This window comes from Pongo pygmaeus, chromosome 7 (genome assembly GCF_028885625.2).
Source record: "Pongo pygmaeus isolate AG05252 chromosome 7, NHGRI_mPonPyg2-v2.0_pri, whole genome shotgun sequence".
NCBI lineage: Eukaryota > Metazoa > Chordata > Mammalia > Primates > Hominidae > Pongo > Pongo pygmaeus.
The window spans coordinates 27,735,694-27,758,554 of NC_072380.2; the positions used below are offsets into that span (position 1 = coordinate 27,735,694).

A 22,861-nucleotide genomic window follows, 5' to 3' on the forward strand; every position below is an offset into this window, starting at 1 on the left:
CTGTCATTATTAGAGCATCTGATATTGTTCTCATTTTATAGAAAATGTAAAGGGGTACAAAGGAATCTTAGCAGGGTTTTGTTTACACGGAGCTAAAGTCTGCCTCCTTATAACTTCTTTTTTTTTTTTTGATTTCGTTTGGTTTTTTAATATGGAGCTCACCCTGTCGCCCAGCCTGGAGTACAGTGGTGTGATCTTGGCTCACTGCAACCTCCTCCTCCTGGGTTCGAGCAACTCTCGTGCCTTAGCCTCCTGAGTAGCTGGGATTACATGTGTGCACCACCACACCCGGATAATTTTGTATTTTTAGTAGAGACAGTGTTTCACCATGTTGGCCAGGCTTGTCTTGAACTCCTGACCCCAAGTGATCTGCCCGCCTCTGCCTCCCAAAATGCTAGGATTACAGGTGTGAGTCACTGCGCCCAGCCACCTCCTTATAACTTCTTTGTCCCATATCTTATTTCTAAAGCAATACATGATAAGTTGGTCCCTCCCCCACAAGAAAGCCCTTTAAACATTTGAAAACCAATATTGTATCTCAACTTAAATGTATTTCCTTATAGTGTAAGGTCCCTCAACCTCCTCAAATAGAGTGTAGTTTCCAGATAACCTCACTGTCCTCATCCCTGCCCCCAGGATACCACATTTCTTCATTGTCCCTCTGTGCAGCTTTTACACCAAACACAGGAGAACTGCTTTGACTGGCCAGGGGAGAGTGTGGCCGGACACTTAGTACCTGTGATTTGAGAGGTGTCACTCCCTATGCTCCCAAGGCACTCTCTGCTTCCTTTTGCATTATCTTATAACACACTGTGCTTCTCAGATTGGCTTGAGCTGACTTCTGGGGAGGTTGTACTGTACACAGAGACAAGGAGGCCACTGGCTCTGGTATTACCCAGAGATTCAGGGGGGAAATTAATGTTTAGTGAGTAAACTTCCTTTTCCCTTCCCTCCCTCCCTCTGGCTCTCCCTTCCTCCATTCCTTTCTTCCCTCCTTCCTCCCTTCCCTTCTCTTCCCTTCCTTTCCTTTCTCTCTGTCTTATTTTCAATTCCTCACTAAATCTCCGGCTTCTAAAGTTAAGTGGATGTCTATTTATATACATACATATACATGTATTTATATTTAGAATATGTGTGTGCATGTGTGTATATATGTGTGTGTGTATATATCTATCTAGATATTGATATCTACAAAATGGATTTTGCCTTTTTATCTTTTCCAAAAAATAAATTCAAAATTATATGATACATATTGCTCTGCTATCCACTCTTTTCCACTTAATAAAATATTATGGACATCTCTCTGAGCTAATGCACAGATAGATCTAACTCATACATTTTAATAGCTATATAATATTCCATGGTGAGGCTGAACATATTTTCTTCAGCCATTCCCCTTGTCCAAGTTTTTCCTGTCACTCTGAGCAGTGCCACAATAAACAGCCTTCTGCATGCATTCTAATTTGTTAGAGCCTTTATTGCTCTGTATGAGGTAGATTGTCCCACTGAGATGCCTGGATGAAAGAGAACATGTATTCCTAATGCTCATATATCTTGCCTGATGACTTTCCCCAAAAGCGTCTGTGGCTTCCATTCTTTCTGAGAATGTCCATTACCATATGATCATCAGGCTGGTGTTGATCCTTTGAATTTTTGCCAATCTTGTGGGTGAAAAATGACATTTTTACCACCTTAATCTCTTTGTATATTTTTTGTTTTCAACTATTTATTTTTAAATAAAATTTCCCCGTCACTTGTCTATCCATATTGTTTGCTCATTTTATCAAGTTATTCATCTTTTTTCTATCAATTTATAGGTGCTCTTTAAATAGAGAAAGTGACCCTTTGTGTGTTGTCAGTGTTTTTCCAACCAGATTATCATTTTTTTTATCTTTGATTACCAAGGACTTTTTGAAGTTTTTATTCAAGTGATTTTTGTTTATCTTTTTCTTTATAGTTTCTAAATCTCATGTCTTGTTTAAGAATGTCTTCCTCTGGCTAGAAGACAGATAGCTATTCTAATTTTCTTCTAACTTTCTATTGTGTCAATTTCTTATTAGATATGTAATCAAAATGGAATTGATATGTTTATGGTGTATGTGTGTAAGATGGTGTGTATGCGCGTGTAAGAGAAGGATGAGGTAGGGTCTAATTTCATTTTCTTCCAGATGTATAGCCAATTATGTCAACACAATATATCGAATAAATCACCCTAATCACACTGAGTTGAAATACCATTTTTTCACATATAAATTTCCCCAAATAAACTTGGATCTGTATCAGCACTTTCTAGTTTATTCTTCTGATTCCTCTCTTCATGCATAATATACTGTTTTAATAGCAGAGCTTTTAAAAATATTATTTTATTTACTTATTTTTGAGACAGGATCTCACTCTGTCACCCAGGCTGGAGTGCAGTGTCATGATCATGGCTCACTGCAGCTTTGACCTCCCTAGCTCAAGCAATCCTCCCATCTCAGCCTCCCAAATAGCTGAGACTATAGGTGCACACCATCATGCCCAGTTAATTAAAAATATATATATTTTTAGAGACAGGATGTCAGTATGTTACCAGGCTGGTCTTGAACTCCTAGCTCAAGAGATCCTCCCTCCTCAAGCTCCCAAAGTGCTGGGATTACAGGCATAAGCCACCACTCCCAGCCGTAACTACATAGCTTAAAAACAATATTTAATATTGAGAAAGTAACCTTCTTCACTCTTCCTTTTCAAATTTTCTTGACTTTTCTTGGACATTAATTCTTCTATATAAACTTTAAATTAATTTTGCCCCATTGAAAAAACATGGCATTAGGCCTGGTGCATTGGCTCATGCCTGTAATCACAGCAATCTGGGAGGCTGAGGCAAGAGGATCACTTGAGGCCAGGAGTTCAAGACCAGCCTGGGCAACGTAGTGATAACCTCATCTCTACAAAAAATAAATTAAAAAATGAGCCAGGCATGGTGATGTATGCCTGTGGTCCTAGCTAGTTAAGAAGCTGAGGCAGGAGGATTTCTTGACCCCAGGAATTTAAGCCTGCAGTAAGCTATGACCGCACCACTGCACTCCAGCCTGGGCAACAGAGGGCGACTCTGTCTCTAAAAAGAAAAAAATAATTAAAAGAAAAAAGAAAAAACATGGCATTGTAATTATAATTGTGTTAAATTTACATATTAGTTTTAGAAGAATTCACGTCTATTCTTTCTTCCTGTGTAGGACAATAACGTATGTCTAGAGTTAATTCAAACTATTATTTTTATTTGTAAATGCATTTTTATACAATTTTAAAATATCAGCTCCTAACCTCAATTCAGTAAAACCATTATTATTGAATATTAAAATACATATTTTTTCATTGTGGTATGGCATGTAACTCTTATATAGTTTTAAAAAATAAAATGAAAGACTTCAAAGATATGTTTGCTACTTCTTTTCCATCATCATCATCATGGCAGTGGAAAAATTAAAGAAATCCTGATTAAGCATTTTATATTGAAGTTTATCAGATGATTGTTCACACCTTTTTCTGTCATTCAGCATTCAGCTCCTGTCTTAGTCTGTTTCTTGTTGCTTATAATAGAATATAGCAAACTGGGTAATATATAAAGAATGAGAATTTATTTTTTACAATTATAGAAGAGGAGAAGTCCAAGATTGAGGGGTTGCATCTGGTGAGGGCCTTCTTGCTGGTGGGGACTCTCTGGAGAGTCCCAAGGCAGTGCAGGGCATCACATGGTGAGGGGGCTGAGTGTGCCAGCTCAGGTCTCTCTTCCTCTTCTTATAAAGCCATCAGTCCCACTCCCATGATAACTCATTCATCCATTACCCCACTAAACCGTTAATCCATGAATGGATTAATCCATTTATGAGAGCAGAGACCTCATGACCCAATCACTTGGTAAAAGTCCCACCTCTCAACACTGCCACATTGACGATTAAGTTTCAATGTGAATTCTGGAGGGGACAAATATTCAAACCATAGCAGCTCCCATTCTTTAAGACACAGTTTAGCATGCAGTGGGTGCTTAATACATGCTTGTTAAATTACCTGAAATAACTTTTCCATTAGTGCAATCTAAGATCCTATTTATTTTTGATTCGTATCAACACTATAATATCCATGTGGATAGGAAACATACCTCTGGCTCATAGCACCTGGCTACACAATCAAAATACATTAATTTAATAAATGAACAAAAGCCATGCATGATCAAATATCAACAAGATCTTTTTCTCTGAATTACTAAGCTTCATCCTTTACTAGTGAAAATGATGTGACACTAAATGTGGGGTTTTAATTTATCTCTCTTGAATTTTATCTTATCAGTGCACTATAGCTCTCTGTCAAGATTGTTCTGAATTTTGTTCTTCCAGTTTTGAGTGAGAAACAAACAGGTAAGCTGGACTTCTGGGTCTCCATCCAGAACATGGATAGAAATGTCCATCAGCACCCTTGTTATCATGTTAAAAGCCTAACCTGCTGCAGGGCTCCCATGAGACATTTCTGTGTACCAAATGCTTTGGAGAATACTTTCCCCAAAACAGTCCCATCCCTCCAGCTCTGATCCTTCTATTTTAATATGTCTAATTCCTCAACACCTGAAGACAGAGATGTTTCCAGTCCTATTTGCAGTAACCTAAAATTGTAGGACTTCCTGCAGGGATCCCTTTTCATTGTCCAGTGGATCATTCAATTAAAAGAAGCTTCCCCTTCCCACATATCCTCAAGCCTCTTTCTTTTTTCATCTACATTCAGCCTCGAATGAAGTCAGCCACTTTCTTGCTGAATTTATAATTGATTCAGATGAAGAACCTAGGTAGTTTTTCTTTGCTAAGATGTTATTATATTAATCTGGAAGGGTTAAGCTCTGAAATATCCTTTGTAATTAAGCTACTTTTCTCAGAACTGTATCCTTACAGAGTTCATGAAATAAGGTTCATGAACCTAATTAATGAACCTAATTAATACCTAAGGTTCATAGGTATTAACTTGACCCTATTAAGCCCTCTTTGAAGGTTTATCAGGCTACAAGAGGCCATGTTATATAGCATCACCCACTGGTTTAAGAGTGGTATTGCAATACACCTCTTGGCCATTATAATACTCAAAAATTCCCGTATTGGTAAATGTACAGTGAGGCAAGAATCCATAGACATGGGAGATATCATAGGGAAAGTTCTGGGAGGTAGTAAAAAAAAGAAAGGAGACCCTTGAATTGTGAAAATATCACATAGCTCAGAGAATGGCCTTTAAAAAGTCAATTTAACACTTATCCGGACAAGTCTTCAATTGAGTATGTTGAAAGACTTTTTTTTTTTTTTCAGGGCATTCTATTTCTTATTGTAAATTGAAGTCAATATTAGAACTAAATTGAAGATTTCACTTTATAGCCAACTTTGCTGGAACACAGTTATGACATTCCCTTGACTAGTCCTCTGTGTCCTCTCAAAAATATTTTACTCTTTAACTTCCAAAGGATTGATTTTTGGGGGAGATACCAAGGCAGCAACACTGCATGAAGCTCCAATTCATAACATTAGAAAGCTCATTGGGGAGAAAAGGTAAAAATTCTGCAGAGGTCTGGGTTGGAAAGGGGTTCGTTAATGAGTTAGCATTCACCAACATCTTTGTTTCTCTTTTCTTCATGGTAACAGAGATAAGGGATTTTTTTCCCAGCCCCCTTAACCTCTAGTTGGAGCCATATGACTGAGCTAAGGTCAATGGAACAAACGTACCTGATAGCAATTGTGTGACTCCTCCAGGCCTGTCCCATGATTTTCTCCACTGCACACTCCTCCTCTCTCTCTCCTTTCTACCAAATCTTGTAGGCTACATATTGAAGATGGCAGCATCGCAAGATGGAAGGACACTGGATCCTTGAGTCAACATTTGTAAGACAGACACCCAACTTGCCATAGATTTTGATATGAATGAGAAGTAAATGATTATTGTGCTGTCACTAAAATCTCACAGTTATTTGTCAGAGCCAGGCATGACCATGTATGGTGCTACTTTCTCTAACAACTCTAAAAATTGATGGCTTGAAATGACATGCTTCCATACTAAAAATGGAAATATGGAAATATTGCATAGCAGATGAGGATCCTGACATTAGGAGGCTGAAGATGATAATTGGTGTTATGATAATTGGTAAACTGGGCCTATGATATTGAGGATAGCAGACCCCATGCTATCTACTACTGAGTCAGCATGCCTAGGGGCATCTGTTAGAAAGAAGCAAAGTAGTGGTGTGTGTTCTCTGCTAGTGCCTGTATTTAACAAAGGAACACAAGGAAGAGAAAAGTGAAATAATTGACTGGTTTGCAAAGAGAAGTGAATTGGAACAAAGTCCAGAAAATTTAAGCCTAAAAGGAAGGAAAACACCAACTGCCTCTAGATCCCAGATAATAGAAGTAAATCTCAAAACTTTCCAGCAGCCAAGGCCCACTTAGACCTAGCCAGGTGGAATGATTAGATTAAGGATGCGGCTTTTCCAGTCAACCCTTGTTGTAGCTGACTGCCCTTAGGGAGAGAGGCCTGGGGGAGAGGAAACAAATTAAAACAGTAGGTTTGGAAACTACAGCTAGGAAAAAACTCTGGGTGTGGTCACTGGCCCATGGAATGGACTAAAAGCAAATAGATGAGATTTTGCTAAATGTTGAGGGACTATCATTGCCCAAAACCCCTACACATCCAGACCTTCACCTGTACCTTTGAAGTAGGAGGTGGGACTTGACTCCAGAGATGGGGCTTGAACACCAGACCAAATTGAGGACTAGCTAAAACAGGGGCATGGCAGAAGGAACCTTCCATAAGACATGCCTGTCAGTATGCCATGTCAATTTACCACTCTCACGCCAACACCCAGAAATTACCAACCCTTTCCATGCAACAACCTGCAACCCAGAAGTCACCATCCTTTTCCTAGAAATGTCTGTAGAAACCACCCCTTGATTTGCATATAATTTAAAGTGGGTGTAAATATGACTGCAGAACTGCCTCTGAGCTGCTAATCTGGACACACTGCCTGTGGGGTAGCCCTCCTCTGCAAAGGGGCAGTCTCTCTGTTGCCGATGTGCACTGCCACTTCAATACAAGTTACTGTCTAACACCACCGGCTCTCCCTTGATTCTTTCCTAGGTGAAGCCAACAACCCTTCCAGGCTAAGCCCCAATTTGGGGGCTTGCCTGTCCTGTGTCACCCTGACTCGTGGAGCTAAAAAATAACCTTGCTCCAAAAAGAAGCGGGCTGTGAGAAGTGAACAGCCCTCAGGAATGGCTCATTCCCCAGCATCCACTTTAGATGTGCACAAAGAGGGTGGTACACCAGGAAGCACCTTCCAAAGGACATGTCTAAGGTGTCACGGACAAGAGAATTCTTCCAGCGATCTGCATCAGGGCCTAAACAAAGAATTTTCCCCACTCCAGGGTTAGAGATCTTTACAACATCTGAGGGATCTCAACATTTCTGTAGACCAGTAGCAACTCTGTGTCTTTCATTATTCCATTTTCTAAATGGGCATTTTGATTGTGATTATCAGATGCATATTCCTCCCATTTTATATGGGAGCTACAGGCTGACCTGATGAATAAGGATCACACAGAGAACCCGGACTTTGAGCTCAATGCAATGACCAGATGGGACTTTGAGTTCCCTCCATGGTGAGGGGTGAATGTGTTTTATGTGTGAAAACAAAGGAACAAACAGGTATTTGGAGACCAGGAAGGCGAACTATGTGGAGAATGCTGGTACCCCCGATCTGTGTTTCTTCTCTCCTTCCAGGGCATATGGCTGCCTCTATTTTAAAGCCCTCTTGCCTTTAGGTTGAGCCCAGTTTAGTGGGCTCTTGCCAGTGGAATGTTTGTAAAAGTGCTGTATTCCACTTCCAGCCCAGCCCGTAAAATTCTCCTACGCATGATCCTCCATTCTCTCTTCCATTTTGCAGCAACCTTAGGGGCCGTTTGTTACAGATAATGGTATTACAAGATGGAAGAACCGTGGGTTCCTGAGTCATCATTTGGAAGAGAACTGCCTAACCCATATTGAATTGCAGTGTGAGTGAGGAATAAGCTTTCATTGTATTAAAGATAATGGGGTGTCAGGATGGTTGCTATTGCAGCAATTGTTACTTACACTGACTAACATAAGGGTAGGGAAGGCCTGTATTTAGAAAATACACCAGCTGGGCATGGTAGCTTATGCCTGTAATCCCAGCACTTTGGGAGGCCAAGGCAGACAGATCACCTGAGGTCAGGAGTTCTAGACCAGCTTGGCCAACATGGTGAAACCCCATCTCTACTACAAATACAAAAATTAGCCGGGCATGGTGGTGCATGCCTGTAGTCTCAGCTACTTGGGAGGCTGAGGCAGGTAAATCACTTGAACCCGGGAGGCAGAGGTTGCAGTGAGCCAAGATTGTGCCACCGTACTCCAGTCTGAGTGAGAGTGTGAGACCCTGTCTCAAAAGAAAAGAAAAGAAGAGAAGGCTCAGCATGGTGGCTCACGCATGTAATCTCAGCACTTTGGGAGGCCAACGCTGGGGGATCACAAGGTCAGGAGATTGAGACCATCCTGGCTAACAGGTGAAACCCTATCTCTACTAAAAATACAAAAAAATTAGCCAGGCGTGGTGGCGGGCTCCTGTAGTCCCAGCTACTCGGGAGGCTGAGGCAGGAGAAAGGCGTGAACCCAGGAGGCGGAGCTTGCAGTGAACTGAGATCGCACCACTGCACTCTCCAGCCTGGCTGACAGAGCCAGACTCTGTCTCAAAAAAAAAAAAAAAAAAAAAAAAAGAAAGGAAGGAAGGAAAGAAGAAAGAAAGAGACAGAGAGAGAGAGAAAGAGAGAGACAGAGAGAGAAAGAAAGAAAGAAAGAAAGAAAGAAAGAAAGAAAGAAAGAAAGAGGGAAAGAAAGAAAGAAAGAAAGAGGGAAAGAAAGAAAGAGAAAGAAAAACTATACCAAAAAGAAGCTGACAGCGAAAGTCAAAGAAGTTTAGAAGGAGGACCAGAAGTATGTAGGATCAAATAAGCCAGAAAAGAGTCAAGAAGGAGCTGTCAATGGAGTTTGTGATGGGTGATTTTATGTGTGAACTTAGGCCACATTCCCCAGATATTTGGTCAAGCACTATTCTAGATGTTTCTAAGATGAAGGTATTTTTTAGATGAGATTAACATTTACATCAGCAAACTGAGTAAAGTAAATTACCTTCCATAATGTGGTGGGTGTCATCCAATCAGTTGAGGGTCTTAAGAGAAAAAAGATGTGGTCCCCTGAGAAAGAGAGAATTCTGCTTCCAGACTGCCATTAAACTTGAGCTGCAACATCACCTCTTTCCTGGATCTCCAGCCTGTCAGTCTGCCCTGCAAATTTTGGACTTGCCAGCCTCCATAATTGCATGAGCCAATTTCTTAAAATATTTATTTCTATCTTTTTCTATATAATCTTTCTCTATACACCTATGTCTATGGATATTGATATATATATAAAGAGATGCATACATAGCTATATACATATGTCCTATTGGTTCTGTTTCTTTGGAGAACCCTAATGGTGTTAAATGCTACAAAATGGTTGAAGAAGTTGCAGATTTTTGAGAAGGGTATTATATTTGGCAACTATGAGGAAGAGATCAATTTCCCTGAGCATTGAGCGCTGATACTATGTTCTAAGGAGAGTTAATTAGAGCAAGGAATGAGGTGGAAAGAAAAGTGGAAATCCTGCTTAACTTGTTTGCTGGAGAAGAGTCAAGGATCAGAGCTGCAGGCAGAGGAACTGACCTTTAGGAGAAAGAGGGATGGCTTTTGCCTAAATTAGAAAAAAGAAAGGGAAACCCACTGCAGCTTTCGAGCAGGAGGCTGGGGTGAGCCAATTATTCTGAGCAAATGAGACACTGCTCAAGAACACTGATGTGGACTTTCTACCTTCATTAACACAGGGAAGTTTGTGCCATCAGTCATTCCCTTCTTTCTTTTCTACATGGCCTCACCTCTTTAGCTATTTCCTTTGACTTTCAACATCGATAGGGCTTCTGTGCAGCCATCAGCCACCCCGACTCAGCTCAAGTTAAAAACAAGATTAAGCAGGTCCCCCTTCCCCACCCCACCTCATCTGGTGCCACCTGTCCCAGTTTGCACCACATCTCAATGGCCCTATAATCCAGTCTTTCAGGGGGAGTCACTCCAGACGACTCTGGTTCAACCCTCTGGTTGCTGGTAGAAATTGCCTGAATTGCAGCTGAAATCTTCTCCCAAAGCCTGAGATCACCTCTAGGAAATCCTATCTCCTCTTTTCTTATCTGAGACGGGGGCTGACTCCTTCTTTACCCTTCTCTTTCTCCTTTCTTGGCTCTGAACTATGACCTCTACTGTCCAACTCTTCTGCTCTTTTCTGCCACTCATAAGGTGGGGCTTCTCTCCCCAGTGTCATTTTGGAACTGGGATTCATCTTCGGTACCTCTTCAGGGCTAGGTACCACCTCTGCTCACCCCGAGCCCAAATGCATCTATTTGCTGATGCATTTGAGTTATCACAGCAACAGTCCAAGATGCCCATACCCTTTAACACCACAGGGGCAGGGGTTAGGCCATTTTTCCCACCAACTAAAGAAAGCATGGATAAAAACGAGGGTCATTTTTTGGTATTTCTTTTTTTTAATGATATAAGCTCTAATTTTATTTCTTTTTTCTTTTTGATATGTCATCGTTGTATATATTTTAGGGATACATGTGATATTTTGATGCATGTATTCAATGTGTAATGGCCAAACCAGGGTAACTGGGACATCCATCACCTCAAACATTTATCTTTTCTTTGTGTTGGGAACACTCCAATTTTTCTCTTTCAGCTATTTTTGAAATACACAATTAACTGTTGTTAACTCTAGTTTCCCTACTGTAGTTTCGAATACTTGTTCCTTCTATTTAGCTGTATTTCTGTACCCATTAACCAACTTCTCTTCCTCTCCCCACCCACCTTCCTTCCCAGCCTCTGGTAACCACTACTTTATGCTCTACCTCCATGAGGTCCATTTTTGTAGCTCCCTTAAGTGAGTGAAATCATGCAGTATTTGTCTTTCTATACCTGGCTAATTTCACTTAACATAATGACCTCCAGTTCCATCCATGTTGTTGCAAATGACGGGGTTACATTCTTCTTTATGGCCAAATAGTTTTCCGCTGTGTATACACGCCACATTTTCTTATCCATTCATCTGCTGATGGACACTTAGGTGGATTCCATATATTCGCTATTCTGAATAGTGCTGCAATAAACATGGCAGTGTGCAGACGTCTCCTGGATATGCTGATTTCCTTTCCTTTGGGTATGTACCCAGCAGTGGTTGCTGGATCATTCAGTAGTCTATTTTTAGTTTTTTGAAGAACCTCCATACTGTTTTCCACAGTGGCTGTACTACTTTACATTCCCACACTTTTTGTACTTTCTGTCAACAAATATTTGAGCACCCTCTATGAGAGCCAATGTGGCGGACCATGTCTTAGCACACAGGCATTGGATTTAGCCTGCCTAGGTTCATATTCCAAGGTCTCCACTTACTAGCTCCGTGGTGCTAAGCACATTATTTACCCTCTCCACACCTCAGTTTCCTCATCTGAAAAATGAAGGCAATAATGCTGCTTACTTCATAGAGCAGACATGAAGATTAAATCAGTTAGCATACAGGTAACCTCCAAGGTGACTATCTCCCTGGGGTTTACAAAACAGCTCTCCTGATCCATGCCTAGCTCTGGGAGACTCAGATCATGCGGCAAACTCAGAACCCAGATACAGGCGACAGGAGCACATGACTGTCACCAGGCAGGAAATGTCCTCTCTAAACCTCAGTCTCCTTATCTGTAAAATGGGCAGCACAGTCCCTGGGATCCCCCCATCAAGGTGGTTGTGAGGTTCTGCTGAGATCATGGAGAGAAGGGACTTTGCAAACTGTAAACTTGCCATGGCAAAATGGAGATTAGAGAGAACACAGCATCACCCTTGCTGATCTGATGGGATCTACAGACAGGGGTGGCTGTCCTTGTCCTCTTCTCTACTCCAAGCTTAGGAGACACTTTCTCTTCCCCTTGGGTTTCACCTACTTCACTTCAGCATTAAATAGGGCTTAGGGATGGAGAGAGGGTGCTGACTGTGGCATCAGAAGAGACCAGGCTGGCCTGTGCCACTTTGTGGTCCCGTTTCTCCCTGCACTTTTCTTCTCATAACGTTCATCCCACTTCTGCACTGCTGCTTGTTTAATTACTGGCTTTCCTAACCAGACTGGCCATGTGACATGTTCCTCACACTTCTGGAGCTTGGGGCAGAGCCTGGTCCCTTGTAGCGAAACCGTTTTGGTATGGTCTGGCTGCCCTCTTTGCTTTTGGTTGCTTGCTTGCTTTTTGTTTTTTTGGTGAGTTTTTTTGTTTTTGTTTTTGTTTTCTTTTTTCCATGAAGCTGAAGGCTACACCACTGAACACTGAAACTTAACCTTCATTCGCTACTTTATAGGTAACATTCATCGGCCACCATGGTAATGATCTCTTCAGTTGTTTTTTAGGAACTTGGACTAGCTCCTGTCCATCTCAAACTGGTGAGACCACTGGCCCTTCAACTGGGCAAGTGCCCCAAGAGGTGGCCTTTCAATGTTGGAGAGCCAAAAAACTCCACCCTTGGATCATGCTAACGCTGCCATTTTCTGCATATATGTCCTATGAAATACCACGAGCTCAGACTACACTGGCATGGAATGAACCTGTTTCTTCATTTGTCCCCACTGCCAATTGCCTTTCCCCATGGCTTAGACCACTCTACTTCCCTAACCCATAAATATCCTTAAGGCTTATCTTCTGGGAGGTGGATTTGAGAGCTGTTCTCCTACCTCCTCTCTTGGTGCCCTTGCCAATAAGTCTTTTTTCTCTTTTCTAAAACCCGTGTCACCTGCTTGATTTCCTGCAGGGGCAGCTTGCAGGGTGGGCAGAGTGGACAGCAGACCTAGACCTGGCTGGCAGCTGGGAGCTCGGTAAATGTTTGTTCAATCAATGAAAAATGACACGTGAGAATCCTGAGTAGCGCTGATGACCAGTCTCAACTCCCTGCCTGCATTCACTTTCCTTGGGTGTCACTGTTTACCCCAGAGGCCCCTCCACCAACAAAATCACACAATTTGATGGCCAGGTGCAGTGGCTCAGGCCTATAATCCCAGCACTTTGGGAGGCTGAGGTGGGTGGACCACTGGGGTCAGGAGTTCCAGACCAGCCTCCCCAACATTTTTAGTCTCTACTAAAAATACAAAAAAAATCACCGGGCAGGGTGGTGCACGCCTGTAATCCCAGCTACTCGGGAGGCTGAGGCAGGAGAATCATTTGAGCCCAGGAGGCGGAGGTTGCGGTGAGCAGAGATTGCACCACTGCACTCCAGCTTGGATGGCTAGCGCCTCAAAAAAATAAAAATGAAAAATCACAGAATGTGGGGCACTCCAGGCCCAGTTCTCTCATGTAGAAAGAGGAGGCTTGGAGATGAGAACTGGATGCCCGAAGTCACTCAGCTCAGCAGGGGCAGAGCCAGGGTGCTCACAGGGTGGCCAATCTTCCACGTCTGTCCTGGACACGGGACTTTCAGCACTAAAATGTGCGGTCCCGGACGTCCTTCTCCCAGGCCCTCGACACCATAGATGGGTGAGAAAAACGTGCAGGGCTAAAATCTGGGGTCCCCATCCCTGCCCCAGCCACTTGGCGGTCCCGCTAGTGAAATCGACTAAGATCAAGGAGCTCTCCCGGTGAGCCCCCTATTGCAGCCGCAGCGCGGGCAGGGAGGACGCGGCGGGGGCCCGGGTTCGAGGCTGGGCTCTGGGGCTGCGGGGGCGCACGGGCGAGGCGGGCGGAGCGCGGGGCCCCCGCGGCGGCACAAAGAGGCCGGCCGCGGCAGTTTTGAAAATACCAAGGAAGTTGATCTGGGCCGGGGCCCAAGAAGTGACGAGGAGGGAGGGAGGCTTGCGAGCGAGGGAGGGAAGGAGGGAGAGGGAGAGGAGCAGGCGGGAAGGAGGGAGGGAGGAAGGGCGCGCGGGGCGAGGGGCGGCGGCAGACCTCTCGGGGCCGCAGCGGGAAGCGCGGGCGGCGGCGGGATGCGCGCTCTGGGCGGAGGGGCGCGGCGCTAGGCGCCCGGCGGGGCGTCCCCAGGCTGCGACCCCGCGGGACCCTCCACTCCTCCCGCCGCCTCCGCAGCCCGCGCGCCGGAGCATGAGTCCCGGCCGGAGCCCCACGGCCGCGGGCAGCGCCTAGGACGGCGATCCGCGCCCTGGAGGACCCGCCGGCCGCCCGGCTCCACTGCAGCTCCAGCCGCCTGCAACGGGGCCCTCCTGAGGCCCCAGAGGAAGAGACCATGAAAGGTAAGCGCGGCCGGTGGGGGGCAGCTCCGAGGGGGGTCGCCTGCACCCCCGCTCCACCCAGGGCCTGGGGGGCGCCTTTTCTGCAGGCGAGGCTGAGAGGAGGGCAGAGCGCCTCTGGCTTTTCCCCTGCCTTTTTGGGCATCCTGCGAGACAGGACGGATCCCTGAAGACCGGAGGAAGCAAAGAGGAGAGGGAGGATGGGGACACTCACACACCCCCCTTGCAGTCCTGTTGCTCTAACCTCACAAATAATTTTAAAGTCCAGAGAAGTTTCTGATCCCTTTAACCAGTAGACGCAGAAAGGCTTCACCAGCCCAACTTTCCAGCAGTGTAAATTTCGACCCTGGGGACCCATCAGAGAGGCCCCTGCAGCCCCCACCTAGCCTTTCAACCGGGGGCCAGGCCTAGGATTCTCCCCCAGGACCTCCAGCCCTTCCCCAAAAGAGACCTGCAGTGTCAGAGCCCCTCATCCCAGGCCCTGCCCTTCCCAACCCCTGAACCCTGCCTGACCCACCCTCTGACCTCCTTGGGAGGAAGGCGCTGGGGAAGCCCCATGGGCCAGGACTGAGCTCTCCCCAGGGTGGTGAGCCAGCACCAGGTTGGCCCTTGCAGCCAGTTCTTGGGATGGAAATAAGAACCAGACATGATCCCAAGTGGCCATTTCCAGGGCCTGGGTGTCTTTAGGCCCCTACTTGGTCTTCAAGGTCATTTTGAGGCTAGAGGAGAAGCAGGCTTTGGAGTTATCTCATGAGGCAGGGAACCTTTGAGGTTTTTAACGCCATTCCGGGGTCTTTCAGTAATCCTCCTGTAACACCCCTGGCAGATGCTTATGTTCCTAGCAGTGAGAACCTCATCACCTCATCCGCTTACGGAAAGCAGAAACTGAAAAGGGCCTTTGAGATCATCTACAGGGCTCTCAACCACACTCTCAGGTGCCACTGACAGGTATGGAGGTGGAAGAGGTGGGGCCAGAGCTCTCAGCCTACTTCAACCAGAGCAACTCTGTTTGTCTCTCATACACAGAACGGCCTAAGGGTTCACTGGAAGAAAGGGCTCCACCGACAAACTTCTGACTGGATGCAGCCTCCACATTGCATAGTTAGGGAAAGTGAGGCCCAAGCAGGTAGGGCTGGCTTCATGTCTTCTGCAACCAGTGCCATCCTACAAGGTCCCACACTTGGTTTAATGCTCTGCAGGTGCTATCTTGAACTTTTTAAAAATGTATTTTATTTTGTTTTATTTTAGAGACAGGGACTCACTCTGTTGCCCAGGCTGGAGTGCAATGGCATGATCATAGCTCACTGCAGCCTCAAACTTCTGGGCTCAAGTGATCCTCCCACTTCAGCCTCTCATGTAGCTGGGACTACTGGGACTACAGATGTGCACCACCATGCCTGGATTTTTTATTTTTTTGGTAGAGATGGGGCCTTATTTTGTTGCCGAGGTTGGTCTAAAACTCCTGGCCTCAAACGATCTTCCCACTTTCTCGGCCTCCTAAAGTGCTGGGATTACAGCCTTGATCCACCATGAGGCCTGAAATTCTTACAATTTTTTAACAAGTCATCCCCTCCCACCAACAAACAAACACACACACTTTCATTTTACACTGGGCCCCACAGATTATGTAGCTGGTCCTGTGGACAGAAGTGAGTTGTTACAAATCACAGTTAGTCGGGGTGACTAGATCCCAGGACTCCTGAATTCTAGTCTAGAATCCACCTTGCCTCTTTGTGGCTTCCTTCCCTCTGCCTCTGGCACCTTCTTTTTGTGCTTCCCGTTGGCCTCCCCAAGTCCTCGGCTGTGCGGGATGAGCCAAGCAAGTTATAATCAGCCCTAGGGAGCACCTGGCAGGCAGTGACGGGAGCCTCACCCCAAGTCCTGCTCCTCACTGAGACACCTTTGCAGCTGAACCCTCCGCAGTCAGCTGGCCCAGGGCAGACCATTACCGGAAGCCTCCAGAAAGGTCTTGGACCACATCTTACACGGGGCCACACTGCCCTGGACCTTGATGATGGTGGTAAGATGTTTCACATTCTCAGAGTGGCTCCACCCCCAATTCCAGACAAGCACCAGCAGGGCGTGGTGGCAGATACCTGTAATCCTAGCTACTCCGGAGCCTGAGGAGGGAGGATCGCTTGAGCCTGGGAGTTTGAAGTGTAATGAGCCATGATTGCACCACTGCATTCCAGCCTGGGCAACAGAGTGAGACACTGTCTCTAAAAAAAATAAAATTTATTTAAAAAAAGAGGCAAGGCCAAAATCCTGTGAAATAGAGAAGAAAAGAGCTGATGTGAATGAATATTTAAAAAGAGGTGCCTGAGGAGGACCCTCTGACACCACGTTGCGGGGTTCCAGGCTCTCCTTGTGCTGTGGGTTCCTATACAGGAAGCCAAGCCCTGCCTCTCTCCTCCTTTCCCTTGGATCCCACAGCCTCTTCATGTGCCGAGCGGGATTCCTGTCTACGGAGGCCCTGAGGGCGGCGCTGGTGTGTTTTTCCTCCAGCCTCCGGAAACCCCTCAGTCATCTCCCATAACATCGCAGGGGCTGCGGGGCTGGGGGCTGACCTCCAGCACTTCCCTCCCTGGCAGCCGGGAAGAGCCGCCGCCTCTACCTGAGATGGAAACGGCAGGGCAGACAGCAAATAATTGGCTTTGGGGATCTGTGGGGTGTAAAGAACCAGGATTTTTCTCACTCGAGTGGAAAAAGTAAAGTGCCCGGCAGAGTAGGGCAGGCAGCCCCTTCCAGAGAGCCCTTTCCGTGCTCCTCCAAAGTCCACACCAATCTTCGAATTACATCTGTTGGCAAAGGATCATGCCCTGCTCAAAACAAACACGTGATGTGATGTGATGTTGTATGGAGAACGCGTGATGATGGGGAAGGTGATTAAGAAAACACGCTAGTCGGGCTGCTCAGCCCACCGGTGGCCGAGTGCCAGGGCCCACTCTGCCAGCCAAGCCATTTCCACCCGAGGCCCCTCCTGCCCCACGGCCAGCTGACAGGGCCTCCCAGGCCTCTGCCTCTTTTGATTCAAGCTGGCACCTGGCCCCTCTCGCACGCAGCCCTAAGGGGACACTCAGGTGCCACCAGCCCCTTGGTGATAGGCCCACCTTAAGCTTCCCACTGGCTTGTCCAAGCCATTAGCAGCCACCTGTGGGGTTGTTTCCACACCTCCAGTGAGAGGGACCCGCCCCCAAGATGCCCAAGACACAGGCTGGTGCACTGTGAAGACTGATTTGAGAGTCAGAGACATGGGCTTTAGTCCTGGCCCCATCATCTGCCCTCTTCGGCCCGTTGTCCTCCTGGGTGGTCCCTGAGGCCCAAGAGCTCTGCGCCTGAGCACCACTTGGAGAGCGGAAGTGACTCAGTGGTGAGGTGGCTGGAAGCAGGCCCACCTTGTGGCCTCTTTGCCCCGAGAGACTTGTGCTTGGCTGCGGTGGCCAGGGCAGGGGGCAGCCCTCTGTTCCTCAGGCATGGGAGGAACAACCCCCCTTCCAGAATCAGAGAGCAGTGCCCACTTCATGTGGGCAAAGAGTAGAGGTGGGGAGAGGAGGGGCTGTGAAAATACAGCGATGCAATCCCAGGAGGAATCCGCCCTGCACTGCTCGTCTGGCTGAGAGGAGAGGATTTCCACTCATGAGCAGCCAGGCTGGGTGCCCCAGAAAGCCTGACCTCATTCTCCAGGGGCACCGGAAGGAGCCAGGGCTAGAAGAAAAGGAGCTGATGTGGTGAAGGTGAAAAGAGCCACCAGACAGCCTGACTGAGGGGTGCAGGGAGCCCAGCAGCTCAGATGTTGGAGTTCAGCTCCAAACCCTCAAACATCGGCCCCACTTCCACACCCAGCCAAAACAGTCACCTTGCCCTCTAGCTGGGGGTAAGCCTAATAACTGAAGACTCAGGTCCCAAGGCTCATTCAAGAGCGAGGAAAAAAACTTCTGTTTCTCAGTAGGCTAGGTTGATGGATAGCTTGGCGTTTTCCGTGAAGGACAGGCAGCTGCTCTGGGTGTTAGAATTGATGCACAGGGTGGCATAGCTGGGCATGCCTCTCATACATGCACTGCCCATGTTTGATCATGTTAAATTTAGTGATTGTGTGTGTGTGTGTGTGTGTGTGTGTGTGTGTAGAGCACTGAGTCCCAAGGTCAGGCCCAGCCCTGTCACAGGCCAGCTTTATCACTGAGATGAAGTCCCTGGTGCTCCCTGGGGTCAGTCCCCTCATCCAAGTGGACCAGATGATCCCACGGGATGGTATCAGAGTGTAAGTTTCATGACATTGGGGTCTCTGTCTGTTTCTGGCACTTAGGGGGTGTCCACTACGTCTGTTCAGTGTGCACATCTGTACTGTACCATGGTATCCTCAGAACCTCACGCAGGCATTCCGTAAACATGCAGAAAGATGCCTATATTCCACAAACATCAATGGGGCGACTGCCAGGTGCCCGGCTCTGTACGTCTATATATGTCTAAGGACTGAGGAAGCTACAAAGAGCTCAGACGCTGTCCCTTCTCTCAAGGAGCTTACTCTTTACTAGGACACGTAGGATTTGTGCCCAAGTCACTCAAAAAAAGACTAACAGTGTTAAGTGTCTTAAGGGAGGTCCCAGCGAGAGAGTTTGGGGGTGGGTTGGGCTCTTTTCCTGGCTTTCTTTTGCTGCTGTTCTTCGAGATGCGTCCTCAGTTTCAGCCACAGACAGGCTCCTGGTTCTTGCTGGCACCCGTTCCCTGAACAGTCTCTCCCAGCCTTGAAGATGTGACATGTGGGAGTTGGCAAATCTGACAGCACCAGTTCATCTCTCTGGGCTTCACAGTCGTATTTCCATCGGTGTTCTCAACGTCTCCAGCTGGAGACCTGCAGGCACCTTCTTCATGGTTCAGATGAGACACCTTCCCCTTTACCTGAACCCAAGCTAAAAAATGGATTATTCTGGGATGCTGCCCCAGCCCACACTTTTCAGTCAGCCAACATGTATGGAGTTCCTGCTTTCGGGGAGGAAGCACACTAGTTGGAAGGCAAGCCTGAGTGCTTTCTGCCCTCCCAGCAGAAACAAGACGTGCACACCTGAGACGAGAACCGAATTATCCAGGCAGATGCCACAAAAGAACAAATGCACGGCATAAACCGGAGATTGGATGGGAATCCCGGGAGAGAAAGGGAGCATTTCAAGTTGGGCAGTTCAGAAAGGCTTCAGGGAGGAGCTGAAGGGTGGGGAAGACTTGGATGGGGTCAGTGAAGAGGGCAGGAAGGAGTGCTGGGAAAAGCTGGACAGCAGGTCCTGGGGGAAGAGTGTTTGGTGGTGGGGGAGAGAAATGGCCTGCAGTTGAGGGAGCCCTAGCCAGAAAGGACCTGAGTGCTCCATAAAGGACATGCGGTTGTGTCTGGTTGACATTGGAGAGCCCTGGGAGGGTTTGTCAGGAGAAGGCCTCTTTGCCACTTGCCCCTGGAGATATTCTCTCGTGGCCTTAGCCCATGGTGAGAAACCTCTACTTTTAGAGAGTGGGAGGAAGAAAATGAGCTTGTAAAGGAGCCAAGAGGAGCAGTCAAGGACACAGGCAGAGAACCATGATGGTAATGTCATGGAAATTGAGAGGAGAAAGTTCCAAGGGGGAGGAAATGACCCACCACATTGACTGCTGATCAAAAGAGTTAGCTCAAAATTCATGGATCAGAGAAGGCCAGGTTGCAAGGGCCAGAGGGGCTGAGTAGATCAGAAGCAAAGGCGAAGGGGGAGCTATGTCCTTAGAGTGGGAGGCAGGGCCCAGCTCAAAGGATTTCAAGGCAGGGATGGCCTGTGCTCATTGGGAGGGGGAGGGACAGAAGAGGCATGGGGGAACTTGGGGACAGAGCGGTGGAATTGGGGGAGACTTGCTTTGAGAAGAAAGAATCTCTTTATCGAGAAGCAAGGGAAGGAGAAAAGATGGTTACAGACATAGACTCTGCATTACTAGCAGCTGCATTTAACCTTTTTATAACACATTTATTATTTTTTAAAAAATCAAAAAATTCCAAAAAGGAAAAACATTCACTCACATGAAGTCCTACCCTTTAGAGATAATAAATGACAAAATGTAGATGAACATTCTTCAGCAATCATTCTGTGTATGTTTGCACAGATTTTTTTCATGTAGATAAAATTACACTACCCATGTTATTTTTATTTTTATTTTATTTTACTTTGAGACACAGTCTCACTCTGTGGCCAGGCTGGAGTGCAGTGGTACCATTGTAGGTTACTGCAGCCTTGACCTCCTGGGCTCAAGGATCCTCCCAGCCTCCCAAGTAGCTGGGACTATAAGCAGGTGCCACCATGCCCAGCTAATTTTTGTATTATTTGTAGAGATGAAGTCTCGCTATGTTGCCCAGGCTGTTCTCAAGCTCCTGACCTCAAGCAATCGTCCCTCCTCAGCCTCCCAATTACTTAGCATTTTTGTTGTTAGTGGTGGTTTTTAGTTGTTGCTTTTGTTTTTGTTTGTTTGTTTCTTTGCTTGAGACAGAGTCTTGCTCTGTTGCCCAAGCTGGAGGGTAGTGGCACTATCATGGCTCACTGGAGCCTCAACCTCTTGAGCTCAAGCAATTGTCCTACCTCAGCCTCCCAAGTAACTGTGACTACAGATGCATGCCACCATGCCCAGCTAATTTTTGTATTTTTTGAAGAGATGAGGTTTCACCCTGTTCCCCTGGCTGATCTCAAACTCTTGGGCTCAAGTGATCCTCCTGCCTTAGCCTCCCAAAATGTTGGGATTACAGGCGTGAGCCACTGCATCCAGCTTGCAGTATTTTTAAAAAATGGTTTCATAACATCCCATAATAAGACTCTACGAGCATTTATGTAACCAATCCCCTGGAGATGGGCATTTTAGCTATTTGCATTTTCCGTCAGGTTTATCATAGCATGCAGTGATCACCTTTACACATACACCTTGGCCTAGTTGTGTAATTATTCTCTTAACCTGAAGTTCCTGGAAGGAGGATTACTGAGTCAAAGGGCACTCGCCCTTGCAGTATTGACAGAGGGTGCCAGGCTACTCAGAATGCACGAGAAGGCCTCTTTCCCCATCCCTCCCCCAGACTGGGTTTGAAGTGTGGGCATCTGGACAGAGTTAGTGGATGATAAAGAAAGAAGCTGGAACTTCATGGTCTTGATCCTTTCAGAAAAGGAAGGGGTGAGCTCATCTTTGGGGAATGAGGTGGGCCAACCTGAGGAGGAGCCCAGGAATGGGAAGTGAGGATCCAGATGGCAGGACTTGGCTGAAGCCAAATGCATGCCACCCTCTGGCACTCTCCTGCAGCTCCAGGCTTCTCTAGTGCAATTCGAAGAAAGCAGGCCGAGGATGGAAGGGACCGTGGCCAGGAGAGAGAACTACAGGCTCCAGGGGGCAGAAGCCGACCCTGGGGACTGGGCTGGGCTTGGAGGTCAGGGCGAATGAGAGCTTGGAGGAAGCAGAGCGAGGAAAGGCTTAGTGCACTGGGGATGAAGAAGGCAAGGGGCTTGAGATCAAGCAGATGGAACAGCAATAAGCCTTAAGCTCCAGAGGGCAGGCAGGATGTGTAGAGATGAGACAGTAAATCCCATGTCCAGAGCCCTGAGTTTCAACAGAAAAGCTGCCTCCATTCAGGTTGATGGCTGGAGACAGAAAGAAGAAATCATCCAATCCAGGTGATGTCATTGTCCAGAACAGTGTTCCCTAAAGTCGGAGTGCCTCTGCCTCTGAACATAGGTCCCAGAATTAAAAGATACATTTATTTTTCAAGATCTGCAGGAAGTTCCATGACCAAATAAGTCTGAGAAACATGGAATTAAACACAGATTTAAATGGGCTTATTATTTTTTTTGCAGGACTTTTCAAAATGTTTACTACGTGAATGTGAATCTCTGAGATGGCGATAGAGTATGCCATGTTTTCCACACTTACTTGATCAAATAATCCTTTTTCACAAAGAATAATTTGGGACTAGTGTCCCATAGGATATGTTTTGAAAAATTGATTTCTTGTAAGTTGGAAATTGGTCCTGGGAGTGATGGGGGTTGGGAGATGGCAATAAATGGCAGCATTAACTGGAATAGGATAGAAAAATAATCCTAATAAAAGTGACTGCTACTACTATTTATTAAGCATTTACGATGTGCCAGGTACTTTTCATATACGTCTCATTGGATTTTCACAGCAGCTCATTGAAGCGGACGATCTCCCCACCATTTATGCATAAGGAACATGAAGCTCAGAGGAGGGAAGTGGTGTGCCCATGCGAGACAGGGTAGGGTTTGCAGGATCAGAGGTGACAACAGGGATCAAGAGAACTGGTGATTCCCGGCCAGGCATGGTGGCTCATGCCAGTAATCCCAGCACTTTGGGAGACCCAGGGAGGAGGATCACTTCAGGCCAGGAATTTGAGACCAGCCTGGGCAACATAGTGAGATCTTGTCTCTACAAAAAATAAGCAAGATTAGCTGGGTGTGATGGCACACTCCTGTAGCCTCAGCTACTTAGGAGG

The 22,861-nt window shown here is 46.5% G+C and overlaps 1 protein-coding gene across 4 annotated transcripts in view; it reads left to right on the top strand.

Annotated features, from left to right (window-relative positions):
- Window positions 1-14,023: 14,023 nt before the first annotated feature.
- Window positions 14,024-22,861, top strand: part of SCARA3 (scavenger receptor class A member 3) — a 39,048-nt gene continuing 30,210 nt past the window's right edge. For 2 of the 4 annotated variants that reach the window (XM_054499169.2, XM_054499171.2), the window contains exon 1: window positions 14,024-14,373. In XM_054499169.2, the coding sequence (XP_054355144.2) occupies window positions 14,367-14,373 (7 nt within the window). In that variant the 5' untranslated portion in view covers window positions 14,024-14,366. Of the gene's footprint in view, window positions 14,374-15,009; window positions 15,319-15,396; window positions 15,497-22,861 lie in introns of those variants that run through there. The other 2 variants (XM_063668587.1, XM_063668586.1) reach the window with 2 other exon arrangements.